General features: G+C 39.4%; 2 protein-coding genes across 13 annotated transcripts in view; both read left to right on the forward strand.

The window, feature by feature from the left end:
* rap1gapa (RAP1 GTPase activating protein a) overlaps positions 1 to 10,175 on the forward strand; it is an 81,232-nt gene extending 71,057 nt beyond the window's left edge. For 10 of the 12 annotated variants that reach the window (XM_086031410.1, XM_086031402.1, XM_086031344.1 and 7 more), the window contains 9 exons: positions 336 to 470; positions 2,434 to 2,511; positions 3,719 to 3,828; positions 3,905 to 4,024; positions 5,511 to 5,622; positions 6,776 to 6,887; positions 7,734 to 7,813; positions 8,551 to 8,598; positions 8,680 to 10,175. In XM_086031410.1, coding sequence (XP_085887536.1) covers positions 336 to 470; positions 2,434 to 2,511; positions 3,719 to 3,828; positions 3,905 to 4,024; positions 5,511 to 5,622; positions 6,776 to 6,887; positions 7,734 to 7,813; positions 8,551 to 8,559 — 756 coding nt within the window. In that variant the 3' untranslated portion in view covers positions 8,560 to 8,598; positions 8,680 to 10,175. The remainder of the gene's footprint in view (positions 1 to 335; positions 471 to 2,433; positions 2,512 to 3,718; positions 3,829 to 3,904; positions 4,025 to 5,510; positions 5,623 to 6,775; positions 6,888 to 7,733; positions 7,814 to 8,550; positions 8,599 to 8,679) is intronic. The other 2 variants (XM_086031359.1, XM_086031438.1) reach the window with 2 other exon arrangements.
* Positions 10,176 to 10,982: 807 nt separating this feature from the next.
* Positions 10,983 to 14,154, forward strand: fitm2 (fat storage inducing transmembrane protein 2). The gene is made up of 2 exons (XM_086031475.1): positions 10,983 to 11,235; positions 12,909 to 14,154. The coding sequence occupies exons 1-2, from the start codon at positions 11,063 to 11,065 to the stop codon at positions 13,507 to 13,509; spliced, it is 774 nt and encodes a 257-aa protein (XP_085887601.1). The 5' UTR covers positions 10,983 to 11,062; the 3' UTR covers positions 13,510 to 14,154.
* The last annotated feature ends 2,025 nt before the right edge of the window (positions 14,155 to 16,179 follow it).

Below are 16,179 nucleotides of genomic sequence, written 5' to 3' on the forward strand. Positions count from 1 at the left end.
GGCCAATTCATTAGGGACCGGGCCGGCCTGTCAACAGTGAAAATCTGTGTATTATTTTTTTCATGTTTCATGTTGCACTAAAAACTGTTAACATACAGTTTGTTGAAAAGTAGTGCAATAAAAATCGCTGTTTTTCCCTAGCATCATGAATTATTATAATTATAACATTGATCAAAATAACGGTGATTATTATTTTGGCCATAATCGTGCAGCCCTATATGAGGCTTTCTGCGTACAGTGTTGAGGGTCAGCCCTGAGGCTCCCGTCATCTAGCAGCAATGCCGAGGGGTCGTCGCCATCTCAATGCATGTCCTCCTCCTCGTCTCTCTCCGTAGCGGGTGATACGCAGCAGGAGCCAGTCTATGGATGCCATGGGTCTTACTTTCAAGAAGCCGCACGCGGTGTCCGCTAGCCTCAGCGGAAGCTTTAACCACAGCACACCCGCAGAGAACCCCAAATTCCCAGGGATAGTAAGTACAGCCCCGCTCCTCCTGGTTTTTGAGGAGCTACGCTTCGGGCCCTCTTTTCTCCCGTAGAACTACTAGAGCTGGTGCCTTCCCTTCCTCTCACTCGCCTGCTGCACTAACATCTCACAGTGAAGCATGGCACACTCGCTTGACTGAAGCTGACTGAAGCTGTGTGCCTCGTGGGGCTCGGCTCTCACTTTACATGGCTTGCACATTTGTCTGCCAACACAAGCCTGTGCCACTCAACTCACTGCAGCGGCAGACTTGGAGCAGCATGAGGTGATGTCAGGCACCTCCTTAAAGGTTCATCTGAGAGTTCTGTTACACTTTGAACAAGTTGTTGCTTACATTCTGATGAACACAGTAATCCGCCCTTTATTGTCGGGGTTACATTCTGGACCATCCCTGTGATAAGTTGAATTTCCGATATAGAAATACCCTTATTCAAAGGGGGAAGTCAACCCAAACATATTATTTTTAGGAATATGTTATATGCAGGCCCACTAGCTTAAAAAAACGGGCATTCTGATTAATATTGCGTTTGTGGAAAATGAGTTAAGCAGCAAAATCCTCCCGTTTTTAGCCATCTCAGGGGGCGGCCATTTTGTCATTCCATTTGTCTGAAAATAACATCACAACTGCTCAGGACTCAGGTAACAACCCATCACGGCTCAGCGTCAGAAAACAGGTCAGCCTGAGCCCACTGACTCCACCAGTGACTAGAACTGGAAACAATTGTTTTGTTGAATGTGAAAGTCAAACTTCATGTTATAATGTGATATTGAACTTTTTTTGCTAGCGTGGCAGCCATACGCTTCCATAGTTAACATTCATCTCTATGGCGTGTCAAATTTCCGAGACATATTTATTTTCATTTTACAGGGACTTCAATGCTTTTCACAAGAAAAAAATGGGAGATTTGAGGAATATGATGCCTTAATGATTAATCCATTCACCAGCAGTTGTGTCCCACAGCTTTTTCCCATACAGCATATAATAAAAAGACCGATCATAACATCCCAGTTTAGCATAAATCTGACTTGTTTACATGGACAATGTATTACGTTTGTATTTTTCCATGTCATCGCTGTCCTGTGAAAAACACGTTTCTTCAATTTTGGAAACTTATTTAATTTTCACATGAATGCGATATCTGTAACTCATAAACACCATTCATGTAAAAATAATAAAAATGAAAAAAATGGAGATAAGTGTTTTTCACATGACAGTGACAATACATCAGATATTGATTATCGTCACCTTCTTAAAATAAAGGCCTAAGTCTTATTTATGTAATTGTGTTTTTCAGAAAACACGTAAAACTGAACTAAGCATTGATTGTATTATATTATATTATATTATATTATAAATAATGTCATTTCAGGGGTAGAACTGAATGTTCTGTTTAACTATGGATTTAACTGATTTTAGCTGAGGTGGCCGGCATCATGAGAAGATGTTTAAGGCAAGAAAATGTTTTTCTTTCAATCAAAATATGGCTCTGTCAATTATTTTAAGAAGGTGATATGTATTTTGCATGCAGTATTAAAATGCATTCAGTATTTGAAAACAGGTGCATCACTTGTGTATCACTTCCAAGTTGCCAAACTAACATTAACAAGGGTCTTGTACTCTATTGACTTAAAAACACTGCTTTGGTGTGAACCCGAATGTACTGTATAAGTGCTACTCTGTGCCCTGTGCTGCACTATTTTGTTTTTGCAACTTCATCTCCTCACAGGCTCACCCATCCGGCTCATCTTTTCTTCCTCTCATCCAGCCTCTTGTGTCGCACCACGTGGAAATGAAATGATGCACACTTGTATTTTGTTTATACGACACGACTTGCATGGAATCTCATGTGTTTGCATATATCTTGTTTTGACCCTCCTTGTCGACTGTCACCATCTTCTCTCCCCCTCCCTCTCTCTACCCCTCTCCATCTCTCTTTTTATGTCTGGCTCAGTCATTGCTTGTCCCAGGCAAAAGTCCCAGTAAATACGGACGTCGAGGCAGTGCCATAGGAATAGGATCAGTAGAAGAGGTTCATGTTTAATTCTCACTATTTTTCAAGCAACTCTTGTTCTGTTTGTTGTCTGTCTGCTCGGCACCACTGCACCATGGCCAAGTCCTTGTCATGTTCATGCCAACATTATTTTATAATTAACTTGAAAGAGCCCTGATGTAACTTTAAGGATAAATGCAAAATTAAGAGGCTATTGCAAAATGATCGGTTTCTACGATTTTATGCTACACTAACATTTTTTTTAAATTATATACAATACCAACAGCATAATTCCCGTTTATTATTCCAAATGCAAATACAGTGGTGCCTTGAGATATCAGTTCAACTCATTGTGACCACACTCGTAGCTCAAAACATACCTCTCGCAAATCAATCACCTTTCCGAAACAAATGAAAATGCCACTAAGCCGTTTTAGTCTCTCCCCCAAAGAATGTTTTTTAATATGACAAATAACACTCTATAATATTGTACTTTATATAAACATACAGTAATTGCATAATAGAATAGAACTTAAAGAATGAAATACTTTTTGTTTCTATTCATGCTCCTGCTGGTGTGGGCACCTTGGCCAGCTGGTGGCAATATAATACAGACATAAGGATAAACATGAAGACGGTCACTCCTCAGTAAACTGCGGTAATATTCGTCATTCTTTGCAGAGGATAAAGAATCTGTTAGTGTTGTTTTATTGTATGTTTATTATGGGGTTGTCACACCGCGACACTGTTAGTTAGCCTGTCTATGGCATTTTGCTTTATGTGTTAGCATTAAGCTATATGGCTAAGCTTAAACACATGTCATTTTCTTAGTTATGTGTTTAATTTGATAGTAGACCGCAAGTGGGTCTGGCATTAAACAGTTTGAAGACTCTTTTTTTTTTTTGGAAGAATTGTTTACTACCTACCAAACTGCGATGATTGAGCAGCGAGTTGAGTTCATTGTCACCATACAATGCCCCGTTAGTTGGGTCACTTGTATCTTAAGGCACCTCTGCATTCTCATGCAGACAGAGAATTTAATGAAATCCAACACACGCTGTTCCAAAAACAAAATGTTTAAGTTTTGATGAACACTTTCTAATGTTTTGGTTGCCGTATTTAGCTGCATGAGAGAGACTCCTTTTACTAAAAAGCATAACTTAATATTAGTAACTTAAATGTGAATCAATGAGTGGGCTAAATTTGATGAGTCTAACTGTGAATTCTGCCTCTCTTTCCCTGGCAGTCTTTGATCATCCCTGGGAAAAGCCCCACCAGGAAAAAGTCTGGTCCTTTCAGCTCCAGGCGAAGTAGTGCCATCGGGATTGAAAACATTCAGGAAGTTCAGGAGAAAAGGTGCAATTTTGAATAAGTAATATTGGCTCAAGCAGAATCACAGAAGTGTTAACGTTCTTTGTGTCTGCCGGGGCAGTCGAGAGAACTCCCCGAACACGCAAAAGACCCCCGACAGCGGCCACGCCTCTCAGGACCAGAAATCGGACAACTCGTCCAATCAGAGCTCACCTGAGGCGCTCACCATCGCCAAGAACAGGTGTGACTTGGGATCTTGGTGTAGCCAAGTATATATGTATATTTTTTTCCCATTTTCCTTGGTCCTTCTGCACAGCAATGAATGAAGGATTTCCAGTGGAAAGGTCGGATGGCAGAAATGTCAATATGTCATAAGCTACAGAGTACAGAGAGAATTAACCTGTCAGTAAATGTGTGTTGACCTGCGGTTGTGTAATAGGTGCAGTGCTGTCAGCGTGGAAAAAAAGAGTTAAAAATGTCAGTAGTTTTGGTAGCACCGCTTCATTTTCCTCACAACTGCTTTTTGACCATCTTTCCGAATTAAGTCTGCATGTGCACAGTCAGGATATGGGTGCCTCTGCAGTTTTATTTCGTCAAGTGGTTGCATGAAATATAATCATCTGGATTAAGATACTTTTTAAAGTAGACTATGCATCTACTAAATAAATGTATCTGGCTCCAGAATATTTTATTTTGTGCAACCGTGTGACGAAATATAATTGAGTAAATTCAACCATCATACTTTTCAGTGTACCCCCATGAGATTATGCCGAGGTCTTAACTGTTTGAACAAGTTTTTTTTTTTTATATTTCATCAGCTGTTAAGTGCACTTCTCCCGCGCGAGATTGCACCTAAAAGAAATAAATTAATTGGCAGAAGCTAGTTTTCCTCTGTTATATTATTGGGATTGCAAATGAAGGACTTGAAACTTCCGCGTACATTGACCCGAGCAGCAATGTTCTCCCACGCCCCTCCCTCGTTGCCATGGTGACTCGTCAAATCGGGGCTCCATTCATGCTGTCTTTTCATAGTTGTGGTGCACACGCTTAACCCCAACTGAAGATATTGAGTAAACTGATTCAAATCAGCTGTTCTGGAACCGGAGCAGCTCAACTCATATTTCAGGATTTGACTCTGAGTTTGATGAACCTGCTTTGTGAAACGAACCCCTGGACATGCTACGATGTTTACTGAATGACGAAAGCGTTGTGGAATGGCAACATAGTGAAAAAGACTTGCTTTGCCTTTGACTGCCATTTGTGTTTCGGACAAATCCACTCGCGAGGCCGTCGTGAAAATTTAGCTATATAATCTGTAAAATTGCAACATTAGACATTCCCCCCCTTGATTTTTTTTTAATCATTTCATTTTAGCCAAAAAATTTGTGTCATACTAGATTAATTACAGAAATATAGTTGATGGATCATTTGATGGATAGTGGTGATTCGGACTGATTGTAGCGGCTAACAAGCTAATGAAGCTTTTACTAATGCTAAACCTCACCAGTTAAATATTAAAATCAAACTTCATTATTTTTGTTAATTTTTTAAAACCTTTGTTTTTTTTATTTTTTTTTATTAAAAAAAATGTCAAAATAATCAGTCCTGTTTTCATCAATTGCATTTTCAAATTGTGGATTTCCAAATGAAAATGGAAACAACAAATGATGATGTAGCGGTTTTGTGGTTGAACTCAACATTACCGGTAGTTGGTCTTTGTGCGGCAGGGCACCATCCATCCCCGAGGCCAACGACCTTTCACGCTCCTCGTCCAACGCCAGCAGCTTCACCAGCGTGGTGGAGGAGAACGAGGCGGCGGAGGATTACGACACGGGCATGGTGAGTTGCGTGTTCCTAATGCTGCAAAGAGACGCTAGATTACAAGAAAGTTGCTGGTCAATTTTCGTGGGAAGTTAAGCAGAGGCATTTTAGAAAGGTGGCATATTCAGATATAAACATTCCGTTTTGTCATAGTCAAATATCCATGAAAAATAATGACGCAATTCAAAGGCATGACATTGCAACAGATGAACCTCATCAAGTTTTAAAGACTGTGGTTCCTTGAAATGCAAGTTTAATTCCTTTCGTAACCACACGCATACCTCGAAACACGTGTACCTCAAATCATCGTTCTCTGTTTAAATGAATGAAAATGCCATTAATCCGTTCCATCTTTACCCAAAACCCCTTTTTTTTTTAAAAATAGCACTCTATTTAATATTGTGCTTGATATACTGATACTGATAATTGATGTACTGTAGACATGAAGTAAAAATGGAATTAAATATGATAATAATTAAATTGGTTTTGCATCATTAACAGTGCGGCTCCTTCTAGTATGTGCATCTTGGCTACTTGGGATCAGCATAATTACAGACATACAATACGAACTAACATGGCACAATCAAAACTCCTCTGTAAGCTGCAGTAATATTCATTGTTTTTCACAGGGGATAAAGAAAATACATCTGTGATCATTGTTATATTGTCTGTGTACATGTGTTGATGCACCATTTGCGTTCAAATAGCCATTGCTTCAAGGCTTTTAACAGCTTTCAACAACACAGATGCTGTTCATTAGCCCGTCTGTGGCATTTCGCATTGTTTGTTAGAATTAAGCCAAGCACCCTTTCTGAGGGGCAAAGCTATGTGGTTGTTTTAAATACACAAAGTGTAATTCTCTTTGTTTTATGTTTAGTTCGACAGTAAATGTCTACTTGGAATGGAATTTAAAAGCTTGAAGCCTCTTTTTGAAGAATTGTTCACTATCTGCCAAACTAATGCTTGTTGTGAAGTAAGTTGAGTTGAGTTCACAGTCTCCATTTAGAACGACAGCTCATATTTTGAAAAACTCATGTGTCAATGCACCACTGTACTTAATTGAGCAATCAATTCTTTCTGTGAAGATGCAAAACATGAATGCCGTTTCGTCCCATGTGCATTTCGCCTGACAGTCAAATGTGCTTGTTGCTTGTGGCCTGCGGTCTGTTAGGAGAGTTTGTCGTCGGCCGGGACACCACACAAGCGGGACTCTCTGACGTACAGCACGTGGCTGGACGACAGCATGAGCAGCGCCAGCACCAACAGCCGCGGCAACTCGCCAGGTGAGCCGGCGTGCACGTCAAATGGCAGGCCTGTAGTTGGCATTTCCAAGAAGAGGATGAACTGTAAGTCACATTTGCGTTGCGTTTTCTCAGCATTATGACTCACTGTTCACTATTCAGTCCTGGGTTTACTGTATGTGGAAAGGCAATAATAATGCTGGCAATACATCTGGTTTAAAAGGATTTTTAGATTTAGGATATAGCACACTATTTTTTTGCATTTGAAAAGTAGAATTTTTGAAGGTATTGGCTATTTTTTATGTTGAAAGATATAAATATTTGTATAAAAAAAATAAAATTGTAAAAAAAAAAAAAATAGTAAAATATATCAAACTACTGGTACTATATAATATTTTTTTAAAGTTTAATTTAAAAAAAAACTTTTCAAAAGCTGTATATTAAATGTTGAAGGAAGTTCTTTTTTTTATTTAAAAATAAAAATGGAAAGAAAAAGTACCACGTTACAAGATATACCTGTTGTTATTGTAGATTAATAAAAAAAAAGTTAATTGAAAATTTGAAATACAGTTCTTTTTTTAATTTAAAATTGTGATTTTTTTTTTAATTAATTAAATGAACATTACATGATATCACACTACTTGCTAACATTTTACACGCTTCAAAACATATTGACAATGTAGCTAAAAATTTGGTTGTTCTTTTGCAAAGTAAAAAAAAACATGTGCATTAGTTTTCACCTTTCCTCACTAGTTTGTCACATTTTGTTTGGAACAGCAAAATGCAGAAAAGATCCAGTGCTGTGGTTACTTTCCAGACACACTTAATTGGAAGTGACCGCACAAAGCAGGATAAGTGATGCTGTGTTTGTGCTGACCAATTGTTCAGGTTCTTCTAAAAGTGAGCGAGGGAAAGGAACAGACATTCGCATCAAACTCGAGCGACCTCACAATCATCAGTCGTCATCGGTGAGTCCACTCGGGCTTCATCCAGAGTGCTTCCGGGTGGCAGAGCATGAAAATGATGACAAAAATGTGTTGTGTTTGGGGTTCCACTAACCCTTTTTCACCATTTCCTTCAAAAAAAATCTAATTAATCCAACAAAACCTGTGAGTGAGGAGCATATTAATTAATTCAAGTAACAGAAAAGTCAGTTAATTAACCTGTCCCTTCACTATCTGAATCTGAATTCCCACCATGTCTAATCTTTATTTTCAAACAATTTACTTGTTGAAATGCAAGCTATGATTGGTGTTCCGTTCCGCCCACTTGGAAACAATTTAGCTCATGTTACATCTTTTTGATTGACACTTCACACATTCACGCTACTAAAATGATCATTCAAGTCATTTCACCTGTTTTGTGAATGACGCTGCCTTGGTCAAATGACAAGGTAAGGGAATGTTTACATACATTACATCGAAAGCTTTTGCCACCTGGAAGAGCCGTACGTGAAACGTCACGATGAAAACGTTTACACTATACAGTGGAGCCTTGAGATATGAGTTTAATTAGTTTTGTGGCCACATTTGTAACCCAAAACAATCTTATCTCAAATCCTCTTTGCCCATTGAAACGAGTGGAAATGCCATTAATGTGTTCCCCCCCAAAAATGAGCCGAGTGATAAATCCTTTGTATATCAAAGCGCCGCTGTCTGTCAAGTGCTGGTCTCATTTTGTTTGTTTTTGATTGCTTTTCGTGCAGAACTGTTAGCTCGGCCCACCTGCTCGCGTTGTGGATTTCCATCTTCAGGTTGGATCGTCATCCCTGACTGTTGTTTAATGTTTGTGTGCGACTTTTAACTGACATTCTTGTCCTTCCCCTCTTGCAAAGCATCCCCATAAGTCACGGTCCCTCCGGGAGATGAGCCAAGTGCAGGCCATGATGGTTGTGCCGAACGTGGGAGAAGTGCAGCGGGCGCCGCTCACGGAACCTCGCCTGACGGCTGCTCAGCGAAGGCCGCGGCAGGGCGCGTCAACACATAAGGCAGGTGACGCGCCAGGGTGGGCCTAACTTTTGCACAGTGTGATTTCCTGGCACTCTTTCCTTTGTCACTAAGCTGCGAATGCGCACTCACGATTCATGCAACCTGAAATCTTTTCACGCATAACACGTTTGAGTTTGTCTTCTTGAGAGTTTGCGACTCCACAGGGTAAAGAGGGGGCCGTGGAACCCTTTGTTAAAATGATCTTGCACGTTTTTACTGGTTCCATTCAAATTATTTCACTTTGAAAAGGGACCGTGTATGTTAATTAACATTTTAATAAATGTAAATGCACTCAAGATAGCTGAAAGGCTAGTTTTCATTGGCAGTCCCTTTGCCTGGTGTTACTGGACATCCTAGAATAAATCAAATAAAAGAGTACAAAATGCATAATGGAAAAAAACTCTATACATTATCAATAAAATCATACAATACAGTTCATAACATCTGGAGTCAATGCCCACTATTACGTCACACAAATAGCCAAATTGGTTTTCCAGCATTGTAGCCAAAGTTATACAGTGGTGCCTGGAGGCATTTCCATTCATTTCCATGGAGAGAGATGATGATGATGATGATGATGATAGATACACATGGTCACGAAGGAATTCAACTTGTATTTTAAAACACCACTGTCTTTTCTTTTCACATTTGACAGTGTTTATACTTTTTCCAACTGTTATTTGATTGTCCCTCCTCATTTCATGTACTCAAAAGTGCTGCAGCCAACAATGGAAGGCAGTACCTGACTCCAATGAGTCACTCCAGTGCGGCCGATATGTGATGCTCACATTCGGAGGCATCTGACATTGACTTGTTTAAGTGATTTGTGTTTCTTGGCCACTTTCTATTTAGTCTTCTTGTTTGCTTTTCTTTTTATGTTTTATTTATTGATTGAGTTGGTTCTTTTTGGAGTGATGTCCATCTCGATGGCGGCGTTCCTCTTTTACTTTTGAGTGAATTTGAATGTTTTGAACTGTGAAATTATTGAGGCGAAATAAAACACTGAATTTTTATTTGCTTTGAAGTTGAAAAGAAAATGCTCCAAATTCAACTACTGATTGTGTAAATAGTTTGTTGTTGTTGTTGTTGTTGGAGTGCAACATTAAAAAAAACTTGACCAACTCAACAATCAATGTATTATTGTTATTTAAGATCTGTACCTTTGAAATTGTATTTTTGAGAACTTTTGGATTACAAAGATTCCAAATAATTTCCTGTCTAATGTTTAAAAGGGAAGATCTCTACTTTATCTGGATCATTTCAGTTGCCTTATCACAAACAAGTATAGTTCATGAAGCAAATGTTTGTTGTTGTTTTTATTGCAAATAAATATCATCCTAAATTGGTTGTCGATGCTTCCTTAAATCACGGTTGACCAATTTTATACCGGCTCTCAAAAATGCCTTCATACACTGAAGGTATTGCACTTCCCACATCGTGAGGAAAGCCCTCATATATTAATCACTTCCTGTCTTATCTCAAGGTTGTAAAACTAGAGCAACTGAAAAAAGGTGCAGCTTACTCGGGTATGCAACTGTGTCACATGGAAGACAACATAAGGTTTGAATGAGTGAATGAAAATAAAGCAGAGTCATGAGACTTTTTGTCAGCGGTGTTCATAATTGGTGTGGTTACAGTATGTCTTCAAACCTAGCTTCAAACCATAATTTTAATCCCTAAACCTTGAAACCCTTAACTTTGTTTGAAACCCCAATTTGAAAATGTATCCCTTCTTTGTAACTCTGTCTGGTTTGAAATGATAAATCTGATTTCAAACCCTATTTTGGTGGGAGGGAAGGACGATAGCCAAGAAGGTTTAGCCTTATATTACTGTATGCAAATATACAGTTTCATTTTATACTGGATGTATTGAGTGTATTATAAATCATCACTGTATCCTTATACTTGTACATCACTTGTCTGACAATGATATATAGTATACAGTATTTGGTTGTCATGACTAGGAGAAAGGGTAAGGGTAAAGGGAGGGAGACAGAGAGAGAGAGAGAGAGAGAGAGAGAGAGAGAGAGAGAGAGAGAGAGAAAGTTGGGAGGAGGGGAATATGTCAATATGAGAAACCACGATATCGAACCGCGAGTATGCGGGGTTCGAGTGCACTCGAATGAGTTACATTCAATTTTTCCCCAGCAAGAGGCGGTAAAGTGCAATGTATGCATAGTCTCGTCAAGCAAAGCGCAGAAGAAGTTCGTCCCGGCCGAAGGTGTCAACATGGCGGCGGTGGACGTCGTCGTGTGCAACTTGGTGACTCTGTGGAGGATACCAGCTGTCAGACACAAGTTCCCGTGGATGTTTTTGCTAATTTCACTCGTGGGCTCCTTTCTCAAAGAGCTCCAGCTCGTCCCGCAGACTTATTTCAGCAGCAGAAGAAATTTCTTGAACGTGTAAGTAGAGCTAAGGCTGGCTGGTTTGTTGTTAGCGTGCCGAGGTCAGGGCAAGAGAAGCATTCAACTTTCAACTGGATGAATGAGATGTGAATAAGGGGATTTGGTTTGTATTGTTTTGATGATTGGCGTATTTTCAGATATATTTATATGCAAACACTACTTTTCAAAAGTTCGGAGTTAGCTATAGCCTTTTAAAAAATAATGACATTTCATTTTTTGAGGGGGATGAGGTGAACGGTCCAATCATGTATCGTTAAATTTGCTCAGTCTTGCATCAGGTGTGAATGGAAAGGAAACCAAAATCATTTGATTGTAAATCGCCTTTCTGCTTTGGGGCTGTTTTAATTTAGCTGAAACAGGGGACAGCTAAATTGCAGGGAAGAAGAATCATTATCTTTATTTGGCATGTACACGACATTTGACGTCTGCATTTGACATGAGTGGACACAGCAAACACGCACTGTTAGTGTTAGTTTAAAAAATAAATTATAAGATGACTGCAAGTCTTTTAGCATTTTCACTAATATCATCTTAATAATGCCTGCTGATTTAGTACAAACCACAAAAAAATAAAATGTGAACAGCTTTTCAAATGTTTCAATAAATTTAACCTTAAAGTGTAAGTAAACCCAAACATATATTTTTTCCAAGAATATGTTCAGCTTTAAGGAGCAAAGCAATACTAAAATGGGCACTTTTAAAAGGTGCTAAACAGTTAACATGACGCTCTCTGGCCTTGACTCTGACCTTTCATCTTCATTTGGCTTTGCTTTCATCCAAGAGAGCAGAGAGCTGCTTCCTTTGGCTGGCTGCCTGCTGTACCTTCTTTTCTCCTTCCTTTTCAGTCTCTTCTTCCTAGATATTATGCTTGAGGGGGGTGCATATCGAGGCATTTTTTTCACGCATTTAATCGTGCAACTTTTCTCAAAGATCATGTCAACATTGACCTTAGTATTACTGTAAAAAAAAAAAAAAAAAAAAAAAAAAAAAACTTACCGAAGGCCACTTTTTTGAGAGAGGGCAGAGGGGCAAGTGCTTTGCGCCACTTGAGGTCTATATAATGCACGCCACTGAGCAACAGTGTACTTAAGCAACCAGGAAGCAATTCAAGATACCGGTGTTTTGAAGACACCACAGCCCATGTCCGGGGGAACAATTCTCTTCAAAGAATGAAATGCCAGGAAAAGCAAAACTATTTGGAAATTAATCAGACGCACTTTAAAATGGTGGCAGGTGTGTGCTGACTCCTATTTAACATGAGTGTGAGTTCAATTTGGTAATTCTGAACACCGATACATCCCCAGTTATATGAGCGTGTACAAACTTATGCCGCCACACTATTTGGTGTTTGTTTTTACTTTACCTCTGTGGGAAAAAAAAAATCGTTTTCAGTTGAGTAGTACAGGTTTTAGGTCACATAAATGGTGGAATAACTGAATTGATCGTGGTCACATTGTTTTGTATCACAAAACCTGGCATTTCAACCGGTGTATGAAGACTCATCGATCCACTGCATATCAGTTAGGATTTCAGGCCTCGACTCTTGCCATTGGTGGCAGATTTGAGATGAACATTTTTTGACTTTATAAAATGCTTACAAACAGTCGACCTACCGCTGAGTAGAGAGGAATGTCTGGATGAGTACACGCGTCCTTTTGTTGGTCTTGCAGGTATTTCGTCAAAGTGTCGTGGGGTTGGACGCTGCTTCTGCTGACTCCCTTCGTCCTCCTCTCCAACACGGCCTTCAGCCGGAACGCCGTCTTCCTGGGCAGACGGCTCCTCTCCCTGGCGGTGGCCACGGCCGTGTGGTACGCGTGCACCGAGACCTTCTTCTACATCGAGGACGTGACCGGCTCGTGTTTCCAAACCGACTCCATGGACGTGAAGAGCGGCCAGTTTGCGTCCAAAGCCGAGTGCAGGCGCGCCGGCTTCCACTGGCACGGCTACGACATCTCGGGGCACTCCTTCATCTTGACCTACTCGGCCCTCTTCATCGTGGAGGAAACGGCGCCCATGGCCTCTCTGAAGACGGCGAGTATGTCCACGCTACCCAGGGTGGTCCTCAATCTTCTCTACGTGGCGCTTAACCTCATAGTCATCATCTGGGTGTGGATGTTCATCTGCACCTCGGTTTACTTCCACGACGTGTCTCACAAGGTGCTGGGCACTGTGAGCGGGTTGCTGGCATGGTACTTGACATACCGCCTTTGGTATCCTAAACCGTTGTCGCCAGGACTCCCGCCGCAGCGCCAGCTCAAAGAACAGAAGTAGCACACCTAGCCGCGCCTGCGCTTAGGTATTGATACACTACACTCCCGTTGAAGTCATGTGGAGGCCGTTGCGTGCAGGAAGACGTTCCAATGTTGTGGTGTAAGGGTGGAGTTTTACAAGTCGGCCTGCAAGTTTGCCTTCCTGACCAATGTACAGTCGCTTCTCTGTTTTTATTTAAGACGCGCGTGGTAATCCTGCTCAAGCAGCATAACCTCTTGGTTCTAATTTAATATGACACTACAGTCATCCCCCATTAGGGAAAATAGTCAAATACGTGCCTAATTGACCCCACCCTAATTGACACAAAAATTACAATTTCGATTTGTTAAACCGTAAATATCTCACAAACTATAAGCCCCAGACATTTTGATATTTGTAAGTCATTTTACAATGTTATCCGTACAAATAAATGGCTCACTTATGATATGAATTCAAGTAATTGTACCCCAAGTGCCAAACTCATCTCGTGACATGTCACATGAACATAGTTCCATGGCGCCAAAGTGCCGCAAGATGGTGGCAAAGCCCGGTCTAATTGCAGAAAAGCCAGAGAAAACTTAAATCTGGACACTAACTCAGGATTATTTTAATCCGTTATTCTGTTGATTACTTTATGATTCCAAATAATTGTTGAATCATATTTTTTTTTAAAAAAAAGAAAAGAAAGGAATTCATCCTTATTGTCCCAAAACAGGTCGTCGTTTCAAAACGACAATGCAGAAAATGCACAAACAAATGGATTTTGTTTTATTTCCTTGTTTGGTTTGTAACATGTTAGAAAATTGGCAAATGTAAATCAGTGTCTTTTAAAGTGAAATTTGTTGTTTGTAAATGTCTTTTTGAGTCAACACAAAAGATAACTAAACCGCTTACGATTGTAGAATGTTTACTCTTGAGAGGCTGAAATTATGAAGATTCGGACAATTTTATGGTTAACAAGGTCTCTTGATAATGAATAGATTAAAAAAAAATGGCTGTTGATTAATTTAATTGATAGTTGTTGATAAATTGTAGCACCAATATTATCGTTCCAAATAAACATTTTACAAATAATTTGATTTAAAAAAAAAAAAAAAAAAAAAAAAAAATGCAACTGCTAAATTTGGCTCCTGATATGTCACTTGAATGTATTTCCTTTCCACCAACATGCCAAAGATGCCAAAAATGGTTTGTTGTGGGGCTATAGGCTGTTCCATTTGTCTTGTCTTCATATCAGTTACATCATTTTGAGAAAAGGTCAGTCATGTTGTGTTGCTTTGCATGGTGCCGTTTATGTCAAGCTGGATGACAAGATGGCGCTCGCGCAGGTCACGGTCCACACTTTGTTTTCGGCTTTTTGGACGATTTTAGGGCGTTTGAGAGGGCAAAAACAAAACAAAGAAAAAAAAAGATAACAAGCGAGTTTCTTTTTTATTTTCTCTCTTTCTTTTTTGGGTGAAAAACACAATAGGTTCACAAAAATCTGCAAAAAAGTGAATATGCAACAGCTAGTCCTGTAGTATTTTTGTTTGTGTGATGATTTGTGAGCTTCATCAGACTGACAAGAAAAATACTTCCTGTTTCACACTTACATGTGTCAAGCACATGTATTGAATGTTGAATTTAAATTGTTCAATTTGTAATCAATTTGGCAGTGGTTGTGCATCACGCCTTTACCGTTTTGAATGTTGTCCGCGCGCCCTGCTTTTGTGATATCACAATTAAAGGTAAAGATGGCAAATGATATTAATTTACAGCCAAAACTTCAATTCTCTAAATAATAAATGTCTAGGAACTGAACCTTGAAAAACAAAAGTCCATTTGCTGCTGAATATTTGTTGTACTATTACATGAAGCACTTCTTTTTAATGATGTAATTTCAGTACACTGCGATGATTGCTCTTAAGAAGACTAAAGTCCCCATAATGTCATAACTCAAATGTAACGATGCACAGATCAACACTGATGTGAATTAAAAATGTATTTGAATTTGAAGAAACTTTGTTCATGTAACATCATTCCATTAGTGCATGTCTAAGGACTGCTGTCGCATTCATTCATAACAACACACAAAAGGTTTGGTGGACTACCAAAATGAAAACAACGCAATGAGGACTTCTTGTCATTTTTTTTTAGTATTTATTTGTCATTGATGGCAACGGAATAAATTAAGGCTTATGAACAAACATCATAAAAAGCACCATAAATAAATGCATTTATATATATTTATAAATATAAAAAAATAAAAAATATATTTTCGTGAGATATAACAGCCACGATCACAAGTAGAATTTCTCGACTGTATGTGTGTGACGCACAAGGTTCCGGGCCTCGTCAAGAGGCGGAGTCACGATGAAACCAGGAAATAAAATAAACGTAAACTCACTTCCACTTTCTTCGTTTGCTCTTAGTCAGTGGAGTGTTGCAAATATCACCATTGTGTTGTGTGCAGAATAATCGTTGCCGTGCCTTTTAGAAAGTGACTCAAAATCCTTCCCATTTCTTTTATATCCATTCTCGCAAACACTTTGCGAATGCAGCACATTCGATTCCGAATCAAAACATAAGACATCAAATCCAAGTCCGATGGTCAATACGGACGTGAAGCTCAGAAATACAACTAAATAGTTGTTCAGTAGTGCAGAGGAAAGCAAAATCTTCACAGAATTTTCTGATTGTGCCACATTCCGT

Source organism: Filicampus tigris, chromosome 1, assembly GCF_054856515.1.
Source record: "Filicampus tigris isolate MCC_2025a chromosome 1, RoL_Ftig_1.0, whole genome shotgun sequence".
Lineage (NCBI taxonomy): Eukaryota > Metazoa > Chordata > Actinopteri > Syngnathiformes > Syngnathidae > Filicampus > Filicampus tigris.

Bases quoted from the DNA above. Each gene is read 5' to 3' on its own strand.
- fitm2 (XM_086031475.1), top strand. From the start codon at position 11,063: ATGGCGGCGGTGGACGTCGTCGTGTGCAACTTGGTGACTCTGTGGAGG. The intron at 11,236-12,908 runs GTAAGTAGAGCT...TTGGTCTTGCAG, and splicing joins AGAAGAAATTTCTTGAACGT to GTATTTCGTCAAAGTGTCGT.